General features: G+C 46.8%; 1 protein-coding gene across 1 annotated transcript; it reads right to left on the minus strand.

The window, feature by feature from the left end:
• Nucleotides 1-2311: 2311 nt before the first annotated feature.
• LOC113183573 (cytochrome P450 4F6-like) lies at nt 2312-19538 on the minus strand. The gene is made up of 13 exons (XM_077795721.1): nt 19469-19538; nt 19029-19227; nt 15123-15267; nt 13722-13775; nt 13504-13631; nt 11819-11940; nt 10864-11134; nt 10496-10562; nt 10209-10338; nt 3339-3472; nt 3175-3239; nt 2929-3011; nt 2312-2575 (listed from the first exon to the last, which is right to left on the minus strand). The coding sequence occupies exons 2-13, from the start codon at nt 19224-19226 to the stop codon at nt 2398-2400; spliced, it is 1575 nt and encodes a 524-aa protein (XP_077651847.1). The 5' UTR covers nt 19227; nt 19469-19538; the 3' UTR covers nt 2312-2397.
• Between the last annotated feature and the right edge of the window lie 2051 nt (nt 19539-21589).

Below are 21589 nucleotides of genomic sequence, written 5' to 3' on the forward strand. Positions count from 1 at the left end.
CATAGTTATTCTGTGGAAGATGTCCAACCACACTCATATCTTACATGAAAATATTCTCACCTATTTCTATAAAAAATAAATATTTAGCCCAAAAGCTAATGGATGAAGAGTAACTGGACTTTTAATTGACAGTGATATCTGAAGCCATTTTGTTCTGACATGTAAATGTAATGTGAGACTTACATATAATTTTCACCTGTGAAACATTTCAGATAGTTAGAAACTTGAAGTATGTGTGAGAGAATATAAGCAGTGATTATTAAGACATGTGTGGATTGGAGGTGATTGTATTCCTTCCATTTCCTTATAGGACTCTCCCCTATGGATAGGCATTGTTCTGGAATATGAAAAGCACTTGAATGGAGACTGCTACAGGCAAAGAAAGACGACTGTGATTTTCCACTTACACTGTGTATTTTTTCACCTCATTTTTCAGTATCAGTTGTTATTTTACAGCCTGTAATCCTCCCAGGTCCTGGAGCTGCGGCCTCCTGAAAAGCACTCAGTCTTTGCACTGTGTCCTGATGAAGACCCCTACAGTCACAGAGGACCCCCGTCGTAAGGCAGCCGCTGTCTCTGGTGCTGAAGGGGAGGCCCCGTCGGGCCCCTCACCCCCAACCCTACTCTTGAGTCACTATTCAAGCCCAGGGCCACTTCCATGTACTTCCTGGAACATCTAGATGAAATGGAAGTCCTGGTCGTGCCTCTCTAAAATATATATATATGTTTATCTATATTTATAGATATATTTTTATTTATATATTTATATATAAATATATTACATATTATATATTATATAAATATATTTATATCTATGTATAAATATCATATATTTATATATAATATTTTAAAATATATTTATATATTTTTTTCCAGTTCTAAGCTTCAGGCCCTTGTCAGACCAACTTGTAGTTTCTCAGATTTAAAACATAGATATTTAGAAACTTGCCAGTCATGGTGGCACATGCCTGTAATTCCTAGCAGCTTGGAAGGCTGAGGCAGGAAGATCACCAGTTCAAAGCCAAACTCAGCAACTTAGCAAGGTCCTAAGCAACTCAGGGAGACCCTGTATCTAAATAAAACATTAAAAAGGGCTGAAGAGGTGGTTCAGTGGCTAAGCACCCCTGAGTTCAAACTCCAGCACAAAAAAAAAAAAAAAAAAAAAAGCTGACTGAATATTCCAATGGTTTTCTCCAACAGATGCTAGACACACTTTTCAAAACTCAAACTCCTCTTTTGGGCTGAGGATATGGCTCGGTGTGACTTTAAAACATTTCAAAACATAAAATGTAATGCCAAAAAGAAGAAAGAAAGAAGAAAACTAATTTTCATGGACTGTGGATGCTTAAGAGATGTGGATGTGGATGCTTGGTTCAGTTGTGTTGTGCATGTAAACTTGTTCAATCTCCAGAATATACTAGTGGGGGTGGGGTACTATTAGGTGGTAAAGGAACTGGGGCTTCGAAAGCTAAACAATAAAATATGAAGCTCTGTTTTAATGATCTTGTGATGAAAGGGGAAAAAATCAAAGACAAGGAGCAATACAAGAAGGAGAATTTTTAAGAAGGTTCTTCTCACATAAGAACCTTAATGATCTACATCTCCCAGGGAGAGAGCAAATTGAAGCCAAGAAGCCACACAAGTGTTTGGTCAGCTTGTGTTTAAATGGCCTCAGTGACCTTGGGCACCACAAGCCTGGAACTTGGTTTAACGTAATCCTCAAGCACAAGGGCTCCAAGGACACCTCTACAGAAAACTGCCTTTTTCAAATTCTACAAATATTCTTCCAAATCTATTAGCAAACACCCAGGCGAAGATAAGCAGGAACACAAAAATCAGGGCCCCCATGAGTGAAAATCAGCAAAAATGACAGGCAATGTAATAGTTGCACAGATACCACAATGATCAGACACACTGTAAAACAACCAGGCTTGTTAGGTTTAATAAACATAGGCATTTAGTAACCATAGAAACAGTAAAAATCCTGAGGTGAGAAAAGATTGGGTGTATTAAGAAGATCAGAATAAAGGTCAGGGTGGCAGAAATGTTAGTGCTGTTAATTGCCTGCATTACAGAGTCTCAACACGGCCTTCAATCCTGGCTCCTGCTCAAACACCTCCCACGGTTGCCTTTGGTCCACACGATGAAATCCATATTTGAGCAACGGGAGAACCTGCCATCAGCGCGGGGCGCTGTGGTCAGCCAGAGACGCTGTCACCGTCTTGGGCTCCAAGACCTCAGCCTCGCCTCCCCCCACCCACGCGCCCCGTCACCTCTGTCCCCCAGCGCGCCCTGCTGGCGCTCGGTAAAGTTCAAGCACAGGCGATCACCATCTTATTGCTGGGAATCTGCAAAGGTGGGTGGGCGGGTGTTGTGTCCCAGGACAACTCTCTGAGGTCACTCCGCACCCGCGCTCAGCGGCTCCAGACGAAGCCAGAGCCCGCCCTCGGCGCGCAGGATCAGCTCGGGCTTCCTGCGCGGCTCGGTGTCGTCGGGCAGGACGCGGAAGCGCAGCAGCGTCAGCGCCAGCCCCACCTTCATCTCGTTCATGGCGAACGTCTGCCCGATGCAGTTCCTGCGGGCGGGGAGGGGACTCTCACTGTGTCCGGATCCCCATCTGGGCTGCATCCCACCGCTACGAGCTGGGGACCTCCCACCCACCCACCCAGATCAAGCTGAGGGGCAGCGAGGGGCGCTGACGCGCCTGGACCACTGTGGGCGTCCCCATGTCCCGGGGCCTGGCCCAGACTCCTGCCCCAGCTCGCACCAGCAGCAGGGAGGGGACTCTGCCACACACACCCCTTTCCTGGGATCCCGTTCCAAACCTCGAGCCCGTGACGCACGCGCCCCACAATCAGGCCTGGGGCGTTCGGACCAGGCCCCTCCGGACACCCTCACCCATCCCGCCCCCATGCCCGCTGCCCTCACCTGGGCCCCGCCGAGAAGGGAATAAAAGCCAGAGGTGACCTCTTCTGGGGGTTTTCTGGGTCGAAGCGCGAGGGGTCATAGACCTGGGGACAGGGCAAGAGAGGGCTGCTGGGAGGGGTCTCTCGGCAAGCACACCAGCCACCCCGCGGGAAGTCGTGCAGGTACAGTAGAGGGACAGAGTCTGGTGTCCCAGGTCAGGTCCGCGCCCCATCACCAGGCCCCAGGAATGGGGAGGGGGAGCAGCACCTCAGGGTCTGGCCAGACCGACGGATTGTGATGGATCCCAAAGATGCTGATGGCACAGACGTTCCCTGTAGGGAAAGAGGGGGCAATCAGGAGGAGGTCCGTGCTGCCCCATGGGACCACCACTGTGCCCAGGAGCCTCCTCCTCCCCCTGCTGTTGTGGGCACCTTTGGGGATGACCCGGCCGTCGGGGAGGGCAACGTCCTGGGTACAGCAGCGGGAGATGATTGTGACTGGGGGGTGCAACCGCAGACTCTCCTTGATGCACATGGTCAGGAAGGGCAACTGGGCCAGGTCGTCCCTAAGGAACCGCCCCCAAACAATTATCCAAGGAGCAAACAGAAAAACTCCCCCAGCCTTACTGCTGCCCCATGAAACCCTCTTGCCACCGCCCTCTGCCCCTCTGTCCTACAGCAACATGAATCCCAGACGGATCAAAGGTTTAAACATTAGAAAATCAAAATTACAAAAATACTAGAAGAAAACTTGACCTGGTGTTTTTAGAAATATTTCTCAGCAAAATACACCTTTCAAAAGTGTACTCTTAAAAGTATTGATATATTTGAAAGAAAGCATTATTAAAATGATTGAACAAAAGCAGAAACAAATATCCTTAAAAGGTTAATCAGGTTATCTGAATGTATAAGATCCACCCACATGCTAGGGAGGCATGACCTATTAACATAAAGGTGTGAATTCTTTCTAAATCAGTATATATTCAATGTGGTCCAATAAAAATCTAGTTGGATTTTTAAACTAGACAATATTTATTTATTTATTTATTTATTTATTTATTTATTTTTGGTGCAGGAGATCAAACCCAAGGCTTTGCACATTAGAGGCTGTTGCAACTAAGCTAGATCCCCAGCCCAATGATTTTATTCTAATTGGAAGGGTTAAAGTTCATCAGGGGCTGGGTCAATATAAAAATAAAAGTATCATAGAAGAGGAGCCTAATCTACCCATTATTAAGACCTATTACAAAGGTATAATAATTAAGATATTTTAAGAAAATATATAGTACTGCAACAAGAACAGGAAAATAGATCCATAAAACAAAGCAGAGAGCTTGGAGTCAGACACATCAACTTTAGCATTGGTAAAGAGGTTCCACACATTCTTGGAAAATGGATATATGGTCTAGTGGAGGTGTTCAGACAACTGGCAATATGGAAACAAAAAGAACTAAATCCTCTTCTACTCTACATGCAGGGTGGAGCCTCCCCCCATAACTAAAAGATAAAACTGTAAATTTAATAGCATATCCATCATTTCCAACATTTGTCATATCTTTGTCAAAATTCTCTCTTTCAGCTATTTTGAAATGTATAATACATTATCATGCAGAACATCAGAACTATTCCTCCCCCCTAACTGTAACTTTGTACCCATGTACAAACTCTCCCCATCAGTCCACCCCCTTCCCAGCCTGAGTAAAGAAAAAAAAAAAACTACAAAGAAGATAACAGACATTTTTGTGACCTAGCAATAAGGAATTCTTAAAATCTCAAAAATACAAACCACAAAACCAAAATTAAAAAGGATAAATACAAACAAAAATGAAGAATTACTATATAATAAAAGATACCATGGACCACATTCACATTCTGATGAGAGGTTCAGAGATATATGTAGATCTAGAACAATATCTTGAATATACAAGGGATTCCTGCAAATCAACAAACAAAATGACAGGTGACCCAAGAAAAAAATAAACAAAAAGATATAATCTAGGAATTCCCAGAGATCAACCACAAGAGATTTAAGAAGGGGTGCACAGAGTCACTGGTTATCAGAGAAATGGAAGGTATTAACACTGAGATGTTACTTCATATCTGTTTTGAGGTAGGAATCAACAATGTGAGGAGTGCTGAGGATTGGCTGAGGTATGTGGAGGGGTTGGCGGGTCTCATGCACTGATTGTGGGGATGTGGGCTGGGGCTGCCATTCTGGAGGGCAACTGCCAGTATGTGGTCAAGGAAAAATGGTATGTGTTTACAACCCTTCCAACTGGCTCCCAAGTATAGGTTTCAGAGAGGTCTTCAGACAAGTGAATGAAGAGTCACATACAAAGATGTTCGCTGCAGGGACAGGATGGAAGCAGCCTGAATGTCCAGCACTAGGGGACTAAAGAGGAAAGCACCACATGACAGTTAAAACACAATAATCTACATGGACTTAGAACCATGGAAGGCTAATAAAATCCCAGTGCTGCATCTCTGGAAAAGGTGAAAACCAGTATCAGAGCTGTGACCCAACAGCATATTTGCAAAGTTTATAATATACCCACTTCAACAACAAATTTTACAAAATAAAAGCATCAGTTTCTCTAGAATCACATTAGGGAAGACTAGACTTGGGATAAATGGGAGAAAATAAGTATTGCATGGTAAAATGATGACATCTAGTCAGGAATTTGGAGAGAATGGTTAATTCAACTCCTGGAAACTGAGGAGTTTAATTTGAAAAAAATTAATTATTTAAAATTTCAAGGTGGGGCTGGGGATGTGGCTCAAGCGGTAGCGTGCTCGCCTGGCATGCGTGCGGCCCGGGTTCGATCCTCAGCACCACATACCAACAAAGATGTTGTGTCCGCCGAGAACTAAAAAATAAATAAATAAATAAATAAATATTTAAAATTTCAAGGTTATTTTTTCAGACTAGCCAATCGGATTATAGCTATCATGTGTAAAAATAAGAAGTCAAGAAAAAAATGTAAAAGCAAAATAAGTAGATGAGACAAACTTTATCGAATATGAAGTGTTCTTTAAAGCAATGATAATAAAGATTCTTGGAGCTTATTATCACTAAGTAAATACATGGCACAGAGTAGAGTCCAGAAATAAACTCAAATACATATAAATGAAGTTGGCTTATTATGAAGCAACTGTTTAAAATCCTAAGATAAGTTCATTACATTCTGTTGGGACAATTAGCTATTTGGGAAAAAATAGATTCTTACCTCAGTACTTATACCTCAGTACTTAAATAGTACTTATAGATTTCATAGGGAAATGTTAAATATAAAAAGTAAATAAAATGTTAAATAAATAAAATATATTTGAAAAGAAATAAACCCTTTAGGGGAAAACACACAAGAACTTTACATTTTAAAATTAAAATGTGATGGGGCTGGGGTTGTGGCTCAGCAGTAGAGTGCTCGCTTAGTATGTGCAGGGTGCTGGGTTCTATCCTCAGCACTTCATAAAAATAAATAAAATAAAGTATTGTGTTCAACTACAACTAAAAAAATGCAAAAAAATTAAAGTGTGAAATGTTTAGTAACACAAATTTAAAAATAAACAAAAACAGGAGCTAAAAAAGAATTAATAAATTTGACTACAAATAGATGAATCAAACCAAAATAAATAAACCCAAACAAAAAATAAAGTCAAAGATAATTTGGGGAAGGATATTGCATGGCAGAAAAAAAGAGCTAATTCGGGGCTGGGGTTGTGGCTCAGTGGTAGAGCGCTTGCCTAGCATGTGTGAGGCACTGGGTTCAATTCTCAGCACTGCATTTAAACAAATAAATAAAGGTCCATCAATAACTAATATTAGTAAAATTAGCTCTTTTTAAAAAATATATGTAAAGAGTTCTTATACATCAATAAGAAAAACTAAAAATCCCAAAGTAGAAAGGATAAATTTTATGTGAACTGACATATCACATAATAAGAAATATGCATGCTTTATCAACAGATGAACCCAAAGCTCAAGATTACTAGTGCTTAATTGATGTTCATTAAAATAACAAAGAATTATATTTCACTTATCAGATTGGCAAATATTTTAAAGTTTCTTAGTGTACACTCTAGGTAAGCACTCAAGGAATGGAGCATTCTCACAGTTTCTATGTAAGCCTGGATTTTCCAAGAGCTATTGAGTTATAAAAGTCAAGTACCTTTTCTTTAGCAACTGCATTTCTAGGACTTTGTCCTGCCAAGGTATTCACATGTTTAAGCAAAGTGTCGGTATACACAGATATTTACTATGTTGTGTTGGTGATAGCAAAAAGATGGAAACTGTACAAATTTCCATTGAGGGGGGAATGTTTTGATAAGGATATGGTGGAATACTATGTAGCTACCTGAGAGGTAGAAATAGGTATCACTAGTCCTATCACACTCTAGAGGATAGACTGGTACAGAGATACTAACGGGAATTCAGCAATATTTTTTATAATTGAAAATGTTTACATAAATGTCCCCAACAGAGTTGTGAGATGAATAAACTACGGCATGCTCCATAGCACTCAAAATAAGGAGTTTCAAGACACAGTGTTGAGTGTAAAAACAAGGGCATATTTATACACATCTATAGAATCAGTGTCAAGAAAAAGATCTGGAAGGACATGTGACAAATTTCTGGCTCTAGGGACCTCCCAGGAGACAAGAGACAGGATCAGGTGTGGGGAAGAGGCTAACAAGATCATCTGCATCCATGAATGAAATTGGAGAGCATTATGTTAAGTAAAATAAGCCAAACACACAAAGACAAGTACTGTCTCACTTAGAAGTAGAATGGAGAGCAATTGAACTCCTAGGAGCAAAGACTAGCATGTTGTTATCAGAGGCTGTGAGGTGGGAGGATGGGGAAGTGATAGTCCAAAGGTCCAAAGTCTCAGCTAGATAGGGGAAAGAAGGTTGCTGTTTGTGATACTTGGGATTGAACCCGGGGGGTGCTCGACCACTGAACTACATCCCATCCTTTTTATTTTTTGAGACAGAGTCTTGCTAAGTTTCCCAGGCTGGTCTCAAACTATGATTCTCCTGACTCAACTTCCAAATTGCTGAGATTACAGGCATGTGCCACAACTCCCAGCGAGCTTCATTATTTAAAGATCAATTGAACTGGGGATGTGGCTCAAGCGGTGGCACGCTCGCCTGGCATACGTGCGGCCGGGTTTGATCCTCAGCACCACATACCAACAAAGATGTGTCCGCCAATAACTAAAAAATAAATATTAGAAATTCATTCTCTCTCTCTCTCTCTCTCTCTCTCTCTCTCTCTCTCTCTAAAAAAAAAAAAAAAAGATCAATTGAACCGAATAGTAAATGTGGCTAATGATTGAGTGCTAAACATTCCAAAATTGCTAAGAGAGTAAGTTTTCAAATATTCTCATTATAAAAGAATGTTAAGTAGTTGAGGTGATGGGTATGTTAATTAGTTTCATATTCTACATTATATTAAAAATCATAACATCTCTTTCTACCATATATATATATATATATATATATATATATTTCAAAATTTTTAAATTTTAAAAAAATTAAAGAGAGGGGCTGAGATTGTGGCTCAGCGGTAGAGTGCTTGCCTAGCACGAGCAGGACCCAGGTTCTATCCTCAGTACCACATAAAAATAAAGGCATTGTGTTGTGTTCATCTACACCTAAAAAATAAATATTAAAAAAAAGAGAAACGTAATTTATAACGTTTCAGTGTTTCAATTTCTGAAAAGGAAAAAAAATGTGTTCCCATCATTGTCTTGACAATTCAAAGTTATCTTTCAAATTTTGAGTTAAAAAAAAAAAGAAAAGACCTTGAAGCGCTATTGCTTCAATGTGGGAGCTGAGGGCTCTGTATCTCCTCCCAGCTGAACAGAAATGGAGGGAAGGAAAGAATGAGCAAGAGGAGAGAATGTGAACAGACCCAACATTGTCTGGAAAGACACAGGCAATCATCAAAAGCAGGAAGGGGTCAAACGATGGCCTAAACAATACAAAAGGGTTATAATGAATTGTTTGAACTTTTACCAAGGGCATAATTATTTGAAGGTGAGGGAATCACAAAAACATCATCAGTACTGAGCAAAGATTTAAAGTTGAGGACACTTTCCAAAATGCCTGACCAGTCCAATACCTCTTCCCCATCCCTGGACCCCCCGGGCCCCACCTCATCCCCTCCAATTTGCCCTCATAATCACAGAGAAATGTTTCTTAATGCTCAGATCTGATCTGCCCCTCCCTTACTCAAATATCTGCCATGGCTCCTCACTGCCCTCTGTGTTAGTCATGAATCTTCCTTTAAGAACTTGCTGTCCAGCTACAAGAAATGCACTTATCTGTCAGCCTCCAGCTACGGGGTCTTCAGGATCTACCACACAGCATCCAAGCCACAGCCTCGCTTTCCCAGACAGCACCTAGCCAATAACTGACCATGCTGATCCACAAGCACATGAGCATCTGTGCCCAATGTCTGGCTCCCCTAACAGCAGCATCCCTGCCCACTTTAATCTTTCTTCTAATATGGGATTCCAAAGGACTCAAACTGACACATTTTTGATTAAAGTCCAAACATGGTTTTCAAAGCATTGCAAGCAGGGCATCTGATACCACCCCCAGGAGTCTCTCTGTTCTTGACACTGCTTCACAAAGATTTAGCCACTGCTTCCCTGAACCCTAAACATGCCAGGCTTCTCGTACAAATTCCCAACCTAGCCTCTGCACAACCGTTGCCCTTGACCAGCTCTTCTGATCCCCACATCCAATATGGAAAATCTGTATTCACTGTCTCATTACCAGTCTGGCCTCCATTGTTTCTGCCCCAGCTTTGTCCAGGTAGGATTAAAATGAAAAAGGAAAGATGGGCATGTAAGCATGTACCCAGAGTGCCAGCAGCTCTGGAGTCTGAGGATGTGGCTCAGTGGTTGAGTGCCCCTGAGTTCAATCCCCGGTACCAAAATAATAATAATAATAATAATAGGGGGTAAATGTCTTAGGGAAATACAAGTTTAGACAAAAGTGCAAAGCAGAGGAGGATGGTTCATTTACTGAATCCATGCTGGGTGGCATGTGTTCGACTTATATTGTCACTAATTCTCCAAGTAACTCTATGGGGTAGAGATGCCCTCCAGTTTACAGGTAAGAAAAGAGATTCAGAAAAGGGAATTGATTTTGCTAAATGTTGCCTAGCAAGTTCAAAAAGTGATACATGTGGAGTCCCAGATAACTCCCAGCAAAAACATCTTCCTGTTCCCCACCTGGGGAGCAGGGCCCTTGACAGTGGCTCAGGGCGGGCCCTGAGGACTCACTCACCACTCAATCTCTTTAGGATCACGGTCCCTCAGCAGGTCTTGCACCTCCTTCCGGCAGCGCTCCTGGTATTCCGGGTGCCTTGCCAGGTTGAACAGGGCCCAGGAGAGACCACTGGCCGTGGTGTCATGGCCTGAGGGGCAGTCAGGCAGCCTTGGGCCTCTAGGCTGCTTCAGCACCAGAGGGTGGACAGCGCCCAAGCATTGAGGTCCTGGGAGGGGTGGGGAAAGGGGAGGAGGGACAGAATGCCATGACCCCACCCCCTCTGTACTGCCACATTGGTCCCTCACCTCCAAACATGAAGGTGTCAGCCTCCGCTCGTATGTCCTCATCTGACAACTTCTTCCCATTTTCATCCTGGACACAGGGCAAGACCCTCAAATCAGACCAAGTCTGACAGCACCTGGGTCTAAGCAGGGTCCGTCTCTTGTCATCTTCAGAGCCTGACCTAGTTCTTCCTCCCGTGTTTCCTGCCTCTGTGCTCCTCAGAGGCAGCCTTCTACAGCGTGACCTCCAGCACTTATCTCTGACTGGTCTCTCCTTTCCTCCAGCACCTTCCATGGCTCCCCACCACCGTCTCAATCCCATTCAACTTCCATCTAATATTTACCATCAAGGTCCACGCTATCTCTTAAATTCAAGTCTCAGGGAAGCCCACCTTGGACAGCAGGAGCAAATCAATAAAGTCCACAGTCTTAGACTTGGCCTTGGCCTCGAGGAAGTCATCGACATCCTGGGCAGCCAGAGTGCAGCGCCGCTCCTGGATAACCGCATCTGTGAAGTCGTGCACCAGGTCGCACGCCCTGCGGAAGCGGCGCCCATCAGGAGTGAGGTAGTACAGGAAGTCCCAGTACAGGAAGATCTGGTGCTGCCGTTTGGTTACGAGGGCACTGAGCTCCAAGATGGCGGCAATATATTCACTGGGCTGCCTGCAGGGCCAGGACAGAGGGGAAGCAGCTCCTTAGCACACAGGGAGCACCTCCCAGCCAGGGTCCCAGGGCCACAAACCATCCAGAAAGGCATGCTGCCAAGCACACTCCTCTGCGCCACTCTCTCTGAGCTGGCTCGAATCCCAGGTGTCCAGGGCAGAGCATGGGCCTGATGCTTATCTCCTTGCTCTCTCACTCAACATCTGCTCCTGCCCATTCTTCCTTGGTTTCTCCTAAATCTGCCCCATTTTCTCCACCAAGACCACCTCCTCCTAAGTTTCCTTGCATCCTGTGTCTATGCGACAGTCCGTCTTCCAGGGAATCAAACATCCAAGTTCAGTCTGACCATGACTCTCACCTCCTCCCACACCTTCCATGGCTCCCTGGGAGCCCCAGGATAAAGTTCACACCCCTTTGCCTGGCTACTCAGTGTCCTCAAGATCTAACCACTCCTTCCCTCCAACCTCATTTCCAAGGGGTATCCTCACTACTCTTGCACATGCTCTGCTGTGAGCCCACTTGCCATTACTCACACCAAGTCTGCTACCTGGAAAGACTACAATCTCTTCCCCTCCCTGTCCTTCAGTGCCCAGTTCTGACCCACCCCTTCCAGAAGCTTCCACTGATTCCTCTGGTCAGTCCTTCCTCCTCCACCAATTTCCCAGGCCTTGGGCAAGAACTCACTCCTGACAATTGCTGTCGAAGCTGAACACGCATTTCTGCAGACTGTCCAAGGTCATGAGGCTGATGTGCTCAAACATGTCCAGACGGGAGCTGCCCTCTGAGATCAGTCGTTGCCACTTGGCCTGGCCAGAGAAGGGAACAGGGCTGGGGCTTGGCCTTGGCTCCCAGAGCCCTTGCTCAACTACTGCTACCAGGATGGACTCCCCAGAACCAGCCTTCTGGTCCTGTGCCTGAGGCTCCCAAACCCAGAAGGGACCAGGTTTGGTGGGAGCAGAAGCTGTTCCTAGTAGGAGCTGAAGACTCAGGTGGGAGTCAGGAGACCTGAGCTCAAGTCCAGCTCTGCCTCCCATGCTCCATGCACCTGGGCAACTCACTGCCCTCCCCCAGGTCAGTAACCTGCCAAATCTTCAGCAACATTTAGATAAGTTTACCTGGTTCAATGTCACATAAACCAGGCTAGAATGCCTGCTCACTTACTGCTGGGTAAACTTAGGCAAGCTCCATCATCTCTCTGACCTTTGGTTTCATAGTTCAGTGTGGCAATCATAATCCTCTCTACCTCAGAGGGTTGTGAAAATCACATTAGCACAGGGTTTCTGGATATAGTCAGTGCGGAGTAAGTGTTGGCTAGCATTATCATCTTCATTAGCATAATGAAGGATTTGGAAATGTTGCAAAATTTATTTATTTATTTATTTTTAGTACCAGAGATTGAGCCCAGGCATGCTTAAACAGAGAGTCACACCCTCAGTCCTTTTTTTTTTTTTTTTTTTTGAGACAGGGTCACACTAAGTTCCTTGCAGCCTCACTAAGTTGCTGGCTTTGAACTCATGATCCTCCTCCCTCAGCCTCCTGAGTTGCTGGGATTACAGATGTGCACTACCGTACCCAGCTTTCCCTAAAATTTCTGAACACGGCCCTTCCCTGCTTAAGACACGCTACCGCTACTGTCCAACAAAGCACAGTCTTAGCCTTTGAGACTTTGTAGCTTCTTCCATTAGGAGGTGGAGACTTTTTTTTTTTTCCATCTCTTGAACCTAAGCTGGATTTGAGACTTGCTTTGGCCCATAGAGTATGTTCAAAGCCAGCCTCAGCAACTTAGTGAGGCCCTAAAACAACTTAGCAAGACCATGTCTCAAGGGGCTGGGGCTGTGGCTCCGTGGCTGAGCACTCCTGGGTTCAATCTCCAGCACACACACAAAAAATCATGTGCTAGTTCTAAAACTAAGCATAGAAAGGGACTGAATGTTTCCTCTCTCTCTCTCTCTCTCTCTCTCTCTCTCTCAACCCAGTGTCTGCCATGCTAGCAAGCCCAGGCTTGGTAGATAAGAAACAAATGGAAGAGTCCCATTGGACCAAAGCCAATGAGTTTTAAAATAGTAGACTGTGCAGAAAGAACTACTGTATACAGCATTACTGTGTTGAGTTTCTAGGGCTTCTGTGAGGGACACTAGAAACTAATGCCTTATAAGCACCCACTATATGCCAGGATCACAGCTCTGTGACACCATCTTGACCTCATCTTAAGTAGAGGTTATCACTCCCAATTTACAGAGGAGGAAACCAAGACTTGGAGAGAAAAAGTTATAGCCCCAAATCTACCAGCAGAAACAGGTCTGCAGACCACCAGACCTGTTGGAAGCCACTGCCCCTTTCTAGCTAGGCCCTGGGTTCAAGGAACTCACATGCATGATGTCCACACTCTGGTTGAAAATCTTCATGTAGGGCTTCAGGATGTTGAAGTGGAAGGCAGGTGTCAGCAGGCGCCGGCGGTGGCTCCACTTGTCACCGGCACTCAGCAAGAGCCCATCCCCTGGTAGAGCAGCCGTGGGCAGTAGGCAAGGCAACACCATCCCCTGGCCCCCCAGGTTGTCCCCAATCCCTTTCACCTGCAGTTACTCACCCAGCCAGGGTCTCAGGTAGCCATAGAAAGCCATTTCCTTGGGTACAACCATAGCTGGCAAAAGTGAGCATCATCAGGGCCCGTGGAGTGAGGGAGGGTGGAGATTCCCAGCCAAGGGTCTGCACTTCCCTCCTCTGAGCCCAGAACAGCAGGAAGAGAGCCAAGAGCATAGGAATCAGGAAAGAGTGAGGAACTAGGGGCACCAGACCAGGCTGCAGAAGCAGAGGTTCAGCACCCTCCAGCAGGCCTTGATCTCTCTCACTCAAGAATGGCCAGACACTCTACAACACACCTTTCCAGGGACTAGAACACCTGTCTCAGCACTCTCTGACATCTCCTGACATGCTGGGGACATATGTCATGGATACAACACGTGTTACCATGACCCACCACGACACAACATACATGATCTGCCCCGACATGATACAACATGGTCTGAAACAGAGTCTAAGACAGTCTGACATGAACCAAATGTGACCTACATATGATCCCCAGACAGGATTTAAATGTGGTCCCATTAACATTCCAGATGTGACACAGGGATGACCCAGACTATCCCAGTGTCCTCCTCTACTCCACACTAAGCACTAAGTGTTAGGGCTCCTAGAAAGACCAGAGGATCCACCTCCCTGGTCAGAGGCTGAGCTTAGGAACCCTCCCATCAGAGGCAGCTGAGACATACCAGAGGGCACAGAACTAAGGAGGAGGCCTTGGTATGCTGGGTGAACTTGAGAAGTCATAGCACCTCCCTGAGCCCCAGTTTCCTTATCTAGGAACTGCCTGTCTTACAGCTAGTAGATAAACGTCTTCCGTTTCAGCTGCTGGACCCTGTCTCTTGGAACCAGCACCTCACACCTTCCCCAGCCTTAATCCAAGGAGCTGAGAGGTGGTTCCACCATCCAGAGCTGAGCTAGGCCTCCACCATCAAGTCACAGTGACTAAGTGAAGCCTGGGTTCTTCACTCAAATGAGGCAAATTTAAGAGAATCCTGGAACTACAGGGAATTTTCCCCAGGACTGGAGATCCTAGGACTCCTCTTTAGCAGCATAAGAGTGAAGCCATCCCAGGAGGAAGCAGAACTGAGATGAAGACTCTTGCTGGTATTGTTTGAAGAACTGAACCCAGCTCATCTGAAGACATTCTCCTGCCCTTTACTGTGAATAGATCCCCTTTCTTTGCTTACACCGCCCCGAGTTGAGTTTCCATCACTCACAACTGAAAAAGACCCGAGCCCCAGAGAGGGCCAAGACCCTGTCCAGAGTCACTTGCCGGTTATAGGCAGAGCCACGGTCTTTGTGGGATATCGCCCCTTCCCCGGCTCAGCCTGGCCTATCCAGAGGTGGGAAGGGCTGGGAACAGGAACAGGGAAAAGAGGCCGGGGGTCAGGACGGGGAGAGATACCTGGGGCCTGGAGCAGGGGGGCAACGAACTTAGGGTGGACAAGCCGCAGGACGGGGTAGAGGGGCCCGATCCACCAGAGGTGGACATCACGGAAGCAGTGGCCCAGCTCCTCCACCAGCCGCATGCCTTCTTCATTGTTCTGTGCCTGGGGAAGGAGAAGGCTGAGGCCAGTCCTGCCAGGGGACTTGGATTCCACCACAGCCCCACCTCTTACCCCCTTCCACCTGAATTGTTCATGTCTGTCTCTGTTTCTGTATCTCTATCCATGTGTCTCTGAACCCTCCCTCTCTTTTCCTAGATAGGTATACAGACGATGAATGGATGGATGATGGATGATGGATGATGGATAGATAGATAGAGTGATATGTTGTGAATAGATGATAGATAGGTATGATAGATAAAATGGTGACGGCGTTCCTACACCCGCTGTCTGACAGGGTCACAGCGTGGGGGATGCTGCGGCAGGGCCACACCATCTGGAAACTGGAACCATTAGGAATGTTAAGTGTTTTGTTTGTGATCCTCATGATATGGATAACAGGGCATACGTCAATCAATAATAGAAGTACAGTCCGAATTGCCTGAGATTGCAGGAAAAGTCCCAGAATGAGACTAAGGATACAATTGAGACATGAGGTGCATTTCAGTGTCTCTCAGGATACAAACAGTGGTGTTATTCCTCAAGCCTTAACAGCAGAAATATTTATCCCATGGTTAACAATTTACACTATCTCCCCATCAACCCCATCTGAAAGCCACAACCTTACAACAGCCCAGCTACAGAAAAACAATTGCTGTGCCCATAGTACGAGGACCACCGTGTAGCTTATGGTACCCCTCGAGGACAAGAGGCTGATAAAAATACATTCCCCAACCAATAGACCCTCCTTTGCCTTATGCAGAAACTTATGATGAAAATGGAAAACACATAGTTAATATAAATGACAAATGAGTTGAGGTGTAAATCCTACCCTTTAGTTAAAGATTACAAAGACATAAGAATTGGTGTGCTTTGACCAAGGATCAAGGAAGTTCTTTAAGAAAGCAGTTGAATAAGTCATATGAAAAAAGGGAATTACCTTGGAAAATAAAATAGAATAATGTAAAATTAACATAGTTTAGAGGCACTTTAGAGTAGTAGGCTTTTAAATAATAGACTTTCACTACTTTAAGTGTGTTTTACTGGGATTTTAGTTTAGAAGTAAGAAAGCTTACCAGTAACCATAAGTATGCTTTAAGGTTAAAGGTTAAAGAAATAATTATAGGTATGCTTTAAAGTTAGAAGTGAATAATAGGTCATGTAGTCTAGTTGTGTCCCCTAGCACCTAGTGATTGACGTGAAAACGTAAAAGCTTAATCATGATTGTCTAAGGTTACAGAAAAATATTTTGAACAATGTACTCAATATCTTAGGTAATCAATATATGTCCGAAAGGTTGTAATTCTTGAAAATTATGTAAATCAAAAAAGTTTTGGGCTTTGAAGCTATCCATTAACTACCTGAGAAAACACCTGTAAAAAGGTATAAAAATAAAGGTCCCTCCAGGGGCAGAGAGATGTCCTCTGGAGGTTGCTCTATCTACTCTTCTTCTTTTGTCGATGCCACTCCTCCTTCAGGACCACCCTGGGCCCTCTCTCCACCACCCACTCCCCCGCCGGGGCTGGACCTCAGCAATAAAAGAGATACAAAGATGGATACATAGATTAGTGATAGACGTGATGCATTATAGACAGATAGGGATACAGAGATGAACATACAGATGATTGACAGTTGGAGAAATGATGAATTAAATATAGATAAGATAGATACATAGAGGATTGCTAGATAATGACACATTATAGGCAGGTAAGATGAATAGATAATATAGTGAATAGATTAAAGATAAATAAGTAGCTAACAGAGGTAGAGATTAAATAGATAGATACTTGTGTCTGCATTTGTTTCTTTACTCCAGTTTATCTGTCCTTCTGTGTGTTTTTCCATCTTTTCTCCTCATTCTGTCTCGGTTCTGCCTCCCTCCCCCCTCCATGTATATGTGCATCTCTGTCTCTATGTCTCTGATTATTCTTATCTCAACTCCCCTTATCTCTCTCTCTCTCTCTGTCCTCCCCACCAACACCATACGATTCACCCCCATTCATTGTGGACTCATAGCTATTTCACTCCATCCAACTTTCTCCCTTGTCCCCAAACCCCAGCACAGCCTCTTGCCACTAACTCTGGTTCCTCCCCAGCTTGGCAGAAAACAAGTTTAGAAGCGGTTCTAATCTTAGTCCCCAGCTCAGGAGAGATGTGAACTTGGAACTCACTTCAGGAGGGAACTGATGGTCAACTTAGGAGCTGGACCCCTGGCCAAGGAGGTGGCTTCAGGAGAGAGAGAGGAGGAGGAGAATTTGAGATCCCAGAGAATCCCATATGAAAAGCCTGGGGAAACAGCTGGAGGGAGATAGAGGGGCCACAGGGAGCTCAGGGGACACCAGGGGAAGGTGTCATCCAGGAACCAAGAGAAGAGGAGGTCCCTGGGCATGGGACAGTTAGCATAGCAGAGAACTTCTGGGAGATGGATGGGATGGGGCTGGAGATGTCCATGGGATTTAGGGAAACTGGAGGTCATGAGGGTGGTAGGGGTGGGGACCAGATGAGGAGTGAGCAGGGAAAAGGAGGCCATGAACAAAGGTGAGTCTTCGTCCTTGAGGCTGATCAAGGAGATGGGAGGTTTGGTGCAGAGTGAATCTCATTAATAGTGAGTGGATAGGGATCTACATGGAACCTAACTGTCCAGTTCTGTGACCTTCTCCAGCATCATTGTGGAGAAGACATCAGAGAACATGGTTGGCTGAGTTTATCCAAAGCAATTTTTTTTCCAAATATCCCAAACAGCAAGAGACTTCATCTTGTGAGCCATGATAGGAACTGAGCTAGAGGTGGTCGAGGAAGGAGGATTGGAAAGAAGTTGTTGGACTAGGATGCAGAGGAGATGTAAGTTTTGAGGGTGATGAGAGGAGGTGAACAAGAAACCTGGAAGGAGAGTTGTAGTGAGAGGCGGCCACACATCATCAGTGGCACTGGAGGTGATGCTCCAGCAAGGAACAGCAAAGCCAAGGTATGATTCTGGAAATAGCGGATGCACACAGCACAAAGCAAAGGCCTCTGGGAATGAGGCCCAGGATGGTGAGTGAGGAGCCCCATCCCAGCAGGCGTCGCCACCATGGCAGAGGCCACAGTAATTCTTTCTGGAAAAGAAAGTGGCTGGGTGCTGCTCAGTGACAGAGGCACTGTCAGCCCTGGAAAGAAAGGAAGGAAGGGAGAGAGAGGTGAGAGAGGGGGAAAGTGGCCAACTTGGGTCCATTGATACATCCTGGGGGTGGAGGGCAGGATAAGAAAAGAGAAGTTCCTGAGAAGTTGGAGTGGGAAGAGAAACCGCTGGCCCAGCTGTGTCCCTGTGGGGATGTGGGTGGGCGGGGAGGTGGGTCACAGTCATTCATGCAGAGAACTGGCAGCCCTGAGGCCAACAGAGATGGGCCAGGCAGGAAGTAGACGCTGGATAATGCCCCACGGAGGCTACAAATCCAAGGGTGGAGACTGTGGACTGGCCGGGGGTCCCAGCTCTGTGCAGTCTTCCCCAGGAGTCCCCCAGGCAGGACAGGATGCACTCATGGGAGGAAGGCAGTAACCCATGTGACCCCAAGCAGTGGGGTAGGGAAGGGAAAGAGAAAGGGCTCAGGGCAGGAGGGGGACAGAGAAGAGGGAAGGCATCCGGTGGGGCAGAGGAAAAAGAGGTTACCCACAGTCTCCCTCACTTCTCCGAGTCCACTCCCGGGCCCCAACTCTCTGAACCCACTCCCCCCTCTCAGAAAGCCCGCCCACTCTGGTGGTCCAGACGCATCAGAGTATGCCACACTCACCAGGCCCAGGTGACCCCAAAACCAGTTCCGTCTGGGGGGCTGTGGGAAGCATCGGAGGCGGTAGCAGTTGTCATAGAAAGTGTAGATCCTGGTCAGGATGCGGGCCAGGAACCAGGAGGCCCCGGCCAAGAGCAGGAGTTGCCAAGGAGAGGCTGCCCAGGGCCCCAGTCCCAGCCAGGACAGGCTCAGCTGCGGCATCCTGCAGGGAAGATGGGACAGAGGGTGAGCTGCGGAGGCCCTGGAAAGGGACAGGAAACTCCAGGGACACTGGACAGGGGTGGAGACTTTGAGACTGGGGGTAGGACTGAGAGAGGGAAGACCCAGGGCAATCCACAGAAGAGGCAGTGAGAAAGGAGAAGAGAGGGAGGGAGAGCCGAGGGGAGAGAGAGAGAGAGAGAGAGAGAGAGAGTCTGTTCAAAGCCCAGAGGGGACTCGGTTACCCAGACACCAGGCCCACAAGCTCCCTGGAGCCTGCCCAGCCTTGGGTGTCACCCTCCCCGTTCTGGGCCAAGGCCCCCCTCTCCCACCCCTGCCTGGCACCTCCTATCAGGAGTAGCCTGTCCCCACAATCTCCTGTCCCCTCCTCTAGGACCTCTTTGTCCCTGGCTCCCAACCTGTAGGAGGCTGCAGGAAGCTGGCCTGGGCAGGGCTGAGCCAGCCAATCCCCACAGGCTTGACTGCCTCCTCCCTGCCTGGGAAGGCAGCCAGGACACGGGGGAGGAGCCAGCTGGGTGCCCAGGAAGCCACCTCAGGGTCACAGGCGTGGGTGGATCCTCAGGATTTCGTGCCTTCTGCCTGATTGAGGGGCAAAGGTAACTCTGGGTCCCCAGGTTGATAGCAGCCTCTGCCTCTCGAAAGCCAAGGGATGGCAGGCAAAAGCCATGAGCTTGAGAGTTTGGGTGGCCCGAAAGCAGGGCCAGGTTCCTGGCTCCTGGAGCTCCTCTGCACCATCGCTCATGGCACAAGGAGGAGGCTCAGAGATGGAGACCTGTGCTCACCAGAGGCACAGCCTGGCTAGAGTGCAAGTCCTGCCTCCAGCCAGCCCAGGACTTTGATTGAGACATGACTTCAAGGAGCAGGAACAAAGAATCCAACAGCGTTAATTTATCTGGGTCAGATTCTGGAGATAAAGAGCCTAGCTGGAAAAGCACATCTGTAGGCTCAGCTTTGGAGGTCAGAGGACAGAGGGACATGTAAGGCTCAGAGGGACCATGAGTGAAAGGGGTCCAGGCTGCCCTAGTGGAGTCCTCGTTCTGTCATGGGAAATGCTACTCCTCTCTGGGCTCAGTTTTACCATCTGGGAAATGGGATGTTGGGTTTTGTTTGTTTTTGGTTTTGAGACAGAGTCTCCCTGAGTTGCCCAGGCTGACCTCCAACTTGCAATCCTCCTGCCTCAGCCTCCTGAGTAACAGCTTGTTCCACTGCAGGCACAGCAGGATGTTGGCCTTAAAGAAGGTACGTCCTGTCCAGAAACTGTCCGGAATTCCCCTTTATGGTAGTCTTGGCTCCTCTGAGACCTCCCCTTAGTCAGGCTCCAAATGAGAGTGAGTTTGGAGGGTGGAGCTGTTGAGGGAGAGAGAGAACGATGATGATCAAGATTCCCCCAGCAATTGACCAAATGTTGGGGAGATACCTACACTTGCCCTCCTGCTCCCCATGTGCCTTCTAGCCCTTGCTGACCCAGCTTCAGGTCCTGAAGGACTCAGAGCCCTTTGCAACTTGGGGTGTGCTGCCCCCAGATTCTCCCTTCTCTGTGGAGGAATATCCATCCACCTGGTGGTAGGTCCCTCCAGAGAAAAGCCAGGTGGAGGGGAAAGCATCAGAGTTGAGCAGCTAGGTCTGGGGAGGCGCAGGAGGGAAGGAGAGAAACCAGAAGTCACTTCCTTCAGCCACACAGTTAAGTAGTGAGGCAGGACAGCTAAGCAGTTGAAAGTGAGTCCTGGCACGCAGGAGGTGCTCATGAAGTATTTAGGAATGAAGAACTCCAGCAGTCGGGACGTCTAAGAACCCGCCACCCACACTGTGACTGCTAGGACAGCAGTATCGGCTTTACCAGTTGCACTTTGGAAATGCAGAATCCCAAGGTCTAACCCAGACCCTCAAATGGGTGCAAATTCTTTGTCATTGTCCCCAATGGAAGGTTGAGCTAATTTCCTTTCCCTTGAGTCTGGACTGGGCTGGGGCTGCTGAACCAATAGATAGCAGTGGAGGTGATGACATGTCGCTTATGTTGTGGGGAATTAGAGTAAAACTTGCTAGAGAGTAACTGCTGGCTGAGGGGCTGGTTGGAACTCAGTGATCAGGAAGGACTCCCCAAGAGGTGGCCTTTGAGCAGAAGCCTGAATGAAACGGAGAAACGGGCCAGGGGTGAGGCAGAGCATCATGCCGGGGGGCTCATGGCAGAGCTCACTTCTTGGTGACCAGGAAGCAGAGAAAGAGGAAAGGGCTGGGTTGCAATGTCCCCTTCAAGGGCACCCCCCCACCCCACAATGACCTAAATTCTTTCTGCTGGGCCCCACCTCCTACAGGCTCCACCATCTCCCAACAGGGTCACTAGCTGA

This window comes from Urocitellus parryii, chromosome 3 (assembly GCF_045843805.1).
Source record: "Urocitellus parryii isolate mUroPar1 chromosome 3, mUroPar1.hap1, whole genome shotgun sequence".
NCBI lineage: Eukaryota > Metazoa > Chordata > Mammalia > Rodentia > Sciuridae > Urocitellus > Urocitellus parryii.